Below are 7,555 nucleotides of genomic sequence, written 5' to 3'. Positions count from 1 at the left end.
CGTTATTCACTAGATATGGAATTAGTAATATAATAAAGGCACTTTTTTAGGGAATACATCAGGAGTGGGTTTTTATTGGCCTAATTAGTTCATAAATCTTCAAAGTCGTGGGAAAATGATTCTAAGAACCTGTCTTTCTACCCGAAGAACGAGCAGTTTCAGATTGGCGAATAACGAACAACGAGCCTAATTGGATTATAAAACTTTAAAACTTTAATAGATTCGAACAACCTCTCTTTCTACCAGAACAACGGACTTTTTTATATTAGCGAATAACGAACAACGAGCTAGTTTGTTGTTTGGTATTCGCGAATAACGAGCAACGAGCTGGTTTGTTGATCGTTATTCACCAGATATTGAATTAATAATATAATAAAGACACTTTTGTAGGGATTACGCCGGTGTTGGTTTTTCTAGACTAATTAGTTTATAACACGTCAAAGTCTTGGGAAATAGATTCTAACAACCTCTCCTTCTAACCGAACAACGAGCTGTTTCATATTGGCGAATAACGAACAACGAACAACAAGCTAACTTCGCGTCGCTGAACTGTTCTACACCGACTGGGCTAATGAAGACGGGCATACAGGGTGCTATGAGTGAAATCTTGCGAGGACAGCGGCGCTACAGACATACTACTCTTATATTAAATCTCAACTACCAAGGGAAACCATTACGTGCAAACCAATGTGTACTTTAGACCTCTTTTGTTGTCCCATCCGAAGGACTATTCATTGTCCCTGACAAGGGGGAACTACTCAGGAGAATCCTGATGAACTTAGACAAACAAATTAAAAAATGACATAAAACATTTAATGTTACTAACTAGTTATACTGGTGACATCAAAGCAATTAATAGAGCAAATGAAATGAAATGAAATGGAGTTTATCGTCCTATTGTTCTTCTCTGACAGAGATACTAAGACGGAAATTAGTAAGCAATATTATAAAACCATTTAGTTTTATAAACGTGCAATGGCCGTTTCCATGTATGCTTTTTCGCAGCGTTTCCGAACGCGTTTGGGGGTTAGATGGCCGAATGGTTAGCACGTGCGCGCTGTATCATAAGGTCTATTGGCGTAAAGACTTCTAAGTATGTATAACAGATAAATCATCTTGGTGGTGGTGTTTGTTGTAATGTTGATAGCAATATTGGTGATGCTGGTATCGACGCAGATCAGGATGCTAGTGAGGAACATTGTGATGATGGTAATGATGATAGTGAGGCGGTGGGGGAACATTGAGATGACGTTGGTGGTGGTGATGATGGTGATGATAATGCGGCGGTTGTGGAACACTGAGATGACGGTGGTGGTGGTGATGATGGTGATGGTGATGATGATAATGAGGCGGTGGGGGAACACTGAGATGACGGTGGTGGTGGTGATGATGGTGATGATGATAATGATGATGATAGTGAGGAGATGGAGAAACATTGTGATGATGGTGATGATGATAATGAGGCGGTGGGGGAACATTGAGATGACGGTGGTGAGGATGGTGATGATGATATTGATGATGATAGTAAATAGATGGATGGGACGTATGGGGCTAATAATGTGCATGCATCACAATCTTGGTAGTCATAATAATCTTCTGAATCGTAAAGATCTATACAAAATTCGTCTGTATCATATTGCATATTCATATTACAGTAATAGTGGTCATCGTCATATTTATCTTCCGTTTCTAAAATGAAATATGTATCTTCTAATGAACATTTCAATAGAAGGAAATTTTGCACTGTTAATGGTACCTTGAGCTGGGTAACCTTGTCTTGTATGTTTGGTCCTAAATATTGCCTAATAATTCTCCTACACAATGACTTTAAGCAAATGTTATTACAAAATGAATGGTATTCTGATTCTTTAGACACTGGTCTAGTTGTCTGTACGTCATTATTATCTTTGTACCTGTACCCATCTTCCATGAAAGGTAAAATGGAAGCAATGTCGATCCTGGTCACTCCACTTTCATACAACAGTTTTCTATGGTCATTAATTCTACCAGATAAGAGATCCCACAACGGGAAAAGGAACATCCACGTTCGTCTATTATAGCCAAGATTCTGAAAGCAATAGTTTGCATCTATTAGGTACCTAATCAGATTCAGAGCATCCGATAATTGCTCCATATTTATTAATAGAATGGCCACGTCCATCATCGTTTTTCCTCTTCTGTCTGTTATATCCACTCCACAGCCACGGATAATGTATTTACAGAAATTAACATCTGTTGTTACAGCGAAGTCAAGATAGTGTGCCATCGACTTCCCAAACTTATCCAAAATCTTACAATCGGCACCGGCTCTATATAGCTGTTTTACGATGTTATAACCTCCGAGTTTAGCAGCCAACATTAAGGCAGTTTGTCCATCTTTATCCTGAGCATTGACATCTATATCTGAAGACAATATAGCAGCTAACAACACCGAGTCCACTTGACTTGTATTGTAGTACTTACATTTTACGAATCCAATAATACTGAGATGTAAGACAGTATGTCCGTACATGTTGCTTATATTAGTACTGCATCCATGTTGCAACAAGATTTGCATATACACGGTGTTGTCTAAAAGGGCTGCGACCATTAATGGCGTGTTACCTGTAGAATTTTTACGGTTTATATCAATCCGTTTATCAGTCAAAAAGTCCTTACGAAAAGAAGAAACTGAGCCATTTATTAACATTTCTGAATATGAAAGACTTTCCAAAGAAGGAGAGGCTATGTCACATCTGGCTAAATAATGTAAAATGTTATCCCCATTTCCATCCGATCCATCAAAATCAACCTTATTCGAATCCATCAAATGCTTGAGATAATCATAAGAGGTTTTCAGCAAGTGTTTAAGTAATTTATTGTCGCAGTTTTGTGATCTAAATTCCGCACCAAAACATTCCAACAACTTCATTATTTCTATGCTATACTCCCCGCGTCTGCACATTTGATACAAACAGTAATAAACAGCAGATCTACCGCGGCCATCTTGTTTGTTAATGTCTGCACCATATTGATATAGAAGTTCAATAAGTTCTGTGTTGCTGTTTTGTACAGCTAACATTAAGGGCGATTTTCCTTTGTTATCGGGTAAATTCACGTCACAACCATCCATTTTTAACAAAACATCAACAGCATTGAAAGTATTACTTTCTACTGCGAGATACAGAGATGTTCTACCGCAATTATCTTGTTGGTTAATGTCTGCACCATATTGATGAAGAAGTGCCATAAGTTCTGTGTTGCCACGTTGTACAGCTAACATTAAAGGGGATTTTCCTTGGTTATCAGACAAATTCACATCACATGCATCTTGTTTGTTAATGTCTGCACCATGTTGATGAAGAAGTCCAATAAGTTCTGTGTTGCTGTTTTGTACAGCTAACATTAAGGGCGATTGTTCTTTGTCATCGGATAAATTCACGTCGCAGCCATACATTTTTAGCAAAACATCAACTGTCTTTAAATTGTTCTTTTCTACTGCGAGATACAGAGATGTCCTACCGCGTTTATCTTTTTGATTAATGTCTGCACCATATGTTTTTAGCAACACATCACCATCGTATAAATCATCGTTTTGTGCTGCGGGATACAGGGATGTTCTACCGCGATTATCTTGTTTGGTAATGTCTGCACCATATTGATGAAGAAGTTCGATAAGTTCTGTATTACTATTTTGTACAGCTAACTTAAGGGGTGATTTTCCTTTGTTATCGGACAAATTCACATCACATGCATCTGTTTTTAACAGAACATCAATAGCGCTTTTATTGCCATTTCGTATTGCGAAAATCAGAGATGTTCTACCACGGCTATCTTGTTTGTTGATACTAGCACTGTGTTTGTGTAGAAGTTTTATAATTTTGATTTCATTTTTTATTGCAGCCAACATAAGTGGTGTGATTCCATTTCTGTCAGCTAAATCCACACAAGAGTCATTTGTTTCTAATATCATATTTACAGCATACTCGTTGTTGGATATGGTTGCTAGATATAACGGGGTTTCACCAAACTTATTTTGTAAATCAATTTGCAATCCAGCCAAAATAAATTCCTGGAGAAACAAATTGGCGTTTGGTTTTGTGACGATGTGGTGGAGCACGGTACATTGGTTTTGATCTACTGCATGAACATCAGCACCATGATCTACCAAGTATGTCAATACCGACATAAATCCTCTACTGGCGGTCATTAACGAGGGGGTCATCATTTCTGTGGAGGAAATATTTATATCAGCCCCTGCTTCAACTAACGCCATTACTAATGGAAGACACGTGGTCTCAGACTGTCCCAATTGTATAGATAAATGTAAAGCCGAAAGACCTTCGACATTTGAAATTTTATTGATGATGTCCTTCACCTTTTGGTGTTTCAACAAAATGGAAACTGTTTCCAAGTTCTGTTTCCTGCAAGCTAACATAAGAATAGATTCACCCCATTCCGAATTAACACAAAGATTTGGAAATGATACTAAGTATTTCAGTTTATCTATTTCATCTTTTCGAACTGCATTGCAGGAGGCACACCAACATCCAGAATCCATCATTTCCAAGGATAATCCAAAATGCAGCAGAAATCGGAACTCTAGTGAAATATCTGTACGTGTTCAGTTATGTTTAACTAGACTGCCTGGGCAAATCTGAAAATAGTTTTATTTCCATATATTATTGCCTAGACGTAGCCAGTTAGTTTATTATGACGGGAGTGGAGTAGGGGGTGGTGTGTTATCGAGTGTAACGTGAACCTTCAGGTTATGGGTTGGATCCTGGTAATGTACATGACAACAAGTATGGTCGCCAACAATGATTCATCTGTGATATGGGGTGGGGTGGCGAATAGTTAACGGGTTTGCGTTGGATGATTAGGTATGTCCGAGTCGAGTCGGGTGGTTTTCATTCCCAGTTTGTATGTGACAAATAGGGGCGCCTGTCCAATCATGCGAGTCTTCTGTTGTTCTTCCGGTTTCCTCCCACTGCTAAAGTCCCCAACGCGCAAGCAAATTATTGAAATGAAATTGAACCAATTGTTAGTACCGATATGACCTCTCTCTCTCTCTCTCTCTCTCTCTCTCCTGTGACCTCTTTCCAATCAAAGTTAGTAAGACGCAATATGTTTAATTTAGGTCGACATGTATACTAAACTAAACCACCGTATATATATAGTAGACATAGGCATATATATTACATATAACACCATTGTTGTTTTACATACATCCTAATGATATTTACATACATCCTAATCGTATTTATATACATCCTAATCGTATTTATATTACACCATTGACTGGCAACCAATGTTCGAGAAAGGCTGGATCAATAAAGTTATATATAATATCAATAAAAAGGGATAAAAGATTATATACCTTGATTTTGCTAGAAGACAAACCATTTTGGTCGATCAAGGAAGCTGAGTGTCACATCCTATATCGTGTTATTTTAGGTAAGTTACGTCAGTTCACTGGGAAAGCCCGATTATTTGCAAAGGCATCTTGTGTGGGATCTTTATTCGTTTCATGGACACAAATTAAAGGCCATTTGATACTCGTCGTGTTCAACTACAATTTTGAATTATTGGAGTGAATGATGTTCGAAACGGCTTATTTATAATACAGGTTATATAATTTAAAGATAGTTGACGGTATATTATAAACGTATGCAGTACACACAGTCTAGGGTAGTCGGTGTACATATAATATATATATGTAAATGAGGACATGTATACAGTCTAAGTTAGTTGGTGCGTGGCATGTATATAATATACATAAGTGCATGTATACTGTAAGGTTGCTGATGTGTATATAATATATATAAGGGCTGTATACACTGTAAGACAGTCGGCGTGTATATAGTATATATACTCTTCAAAAAAAAAGTAGGGGATATTCAGAAACAATACAAAACTGTGGAAATGCACTGCTGTTTTTATTAGAGATAACCAGTGTATGTTAATAACAGGCCAATTGCCCACACATGAACATAAAGATTTCATATGGGCGGCTTATCGGACGGCCCCATTTCACTTGCAAATAGATAATGGACGTTTTTGATTTTTGTCTTAAAAATGAGTAATATAGCTCCACCAATCCTCAGACATTCAGCAATTCGTCGTGGCATGCTACTACTCAACCGTCCAATCACGATTTGGGGCAATTTGACGCATTCCTCTTGCAGTGCCACGGCCAGTTTTTTGCAGTGTTGCCGGTTGACGTTGACTTCGACGAACACGTCTCCCGATCATGTCCCAGGACTTGCTCTAGGGGAAAGGTCGGGACTCATGGCTGGCTAAGGCATATGGACAATATGGTGACGCTGGGGGTACTCATTCACGAGACGAGCGCGGTGGGCCAAGACATATGGACAATATGGTGACGCTGGAGGTAATCATTCACGAGACGAGCGCGGCGGGCACGGGCATTATCATCTTAAAGGATAAAAGTACACACCAGTGACCCCTTCTTGAACAACATGCAAGTCTGTATATGTTCAACGTTCTGCTTACGATTACTTAAATGGGTTATCTCCCTTTCACCCTCTTTTAAACGCCCAGAAGTAAATTGAATACTTTTTTGTGGCATCAAATTATTGAAAATATATTTTACAAGTAATGAATATGTTTTTTTTATCTTAAAGCTAAGAACTTTAGCAAACTATAAAACGAATATATCAGGTACAAAACTAAGTTATACATAATAAGTCATAGTTCTTTCTATATAAAGAGATACCAAATGAGTGCAGAATAAGGCAAATACTGGCTTGTCAAATATTTTTTTTACAATCAAAATTTGTACTTTAGGATAATCTGTTATACTATCAAAACGGATATCAATCAAATTGTACTATTTAATTTATAATGATCATTCAGGGATTTCAAATTTATAGAATTTTGATCAGTATTTATTAAAGTGATTGTTAGAACTGGTGCCACTCTCTACCCAGATATCAGTATGCCTTAAACTAATGAGTAAGGAAAATAAAAAGCCTGGTTGGTTCCAGGCTTCTGATTCTCATATCAGATGAATTTCTACAGGGGTACAGGTCGCCCCTGGGTGACCCTCCTACTTTGAGGGATGCCCTCGTGTAGTGATCTGCCCCATAAATCTAATTGAAAAAAAATATTCTAGTCATTGATCTGATGGATGATATTCATGTAACACTAATCATTACTTGGATGTATTTTGTTGATAATGGGTGGGTGGGGATGTCCCTACTTTTCAGCACCAACCAGACTGATTTAGATGGAGATGCGCCACGCAATGTGGACACGCAGGAAGCCTACTTTTAGATCGGATTTCAACTGTCAAGGGTTCTTGCACATACTCACCAACCCATTCGTCATGTATCCCTGACAAGGGTAGCACCACACAGGAAATATTAATTTTATATGTGCTATCTAATAAGAATTGTTTTAACGTGAGTTTTAACGTGATAAAAATTGTAGTAATGTTTTCCAATCAGGTTAACTCAAATGAACCCGAACGAGTTTATTTCTGGACTAACATATGGTACAATTTTATTTCACTAATTCACTTGCACGTCGTGTAGGGGTCTTTATATGTGGA

The 7,555-nt window shown here is 37.9% G+C and overlaps 1 protein-coding gene and 1 non-coding gene across 2 annotated transcripts; one reads left to right on the top strand and one right to left on the bottom strand.

Annotated features, from left to right (window-relative positions):
• Window positions 1-797: 797 nt before the first annotated feature.
• On the bottom strand, window positions 798-4,266 carry LOC126809957 (serine/threonine-protein phosphatase 6 regulatory ankyrin repeat subunit C-like). Its single transcript, XM_050534834.2, has one exon. The coding sequence runs from the start codon at window positions 4,253-4,255 to the stop codon at window positions 1,178-1,180; it is 3,078 nt and encodes a 1,025-aa protein (XP_050390791.1). The 5' UTR covers window positions 4,256-4,266; the 3' UTR covers window positions 798-1,177.
• A 2,674-nt stretch (window positions 4,267-6,940) lies between these two features.
• On the top strand, window positions 6,941-7,088 carry LOC126813699 (U12 minor spliceosomal RNA). Its single transcript, XR_007677025.1, has one exon. It is a non-coding gene; the product is annotated as a U12 minor spliceosomal RNA (small nuclear RNA).
• Window positions 7,089-7,555: the final 467 nt, after the last annotated feature.

This window comes from Patella vulgata, chromosome 2 (assembly GCF_932274485.2).
Source record: "Patella vulgata chromosome 2, xgPatVulg1.2, whole genome shotgun sequence".
NCBI classification, from domain to species: domain Eukaryota; kingdom Metazoa; phylum Mollusca; class Gastropoda; family Patellidae; genus Patella; species Patella vulgata.
This window is presented reverse-complemented; position numbering and strand designations above follow the sequence as displayed.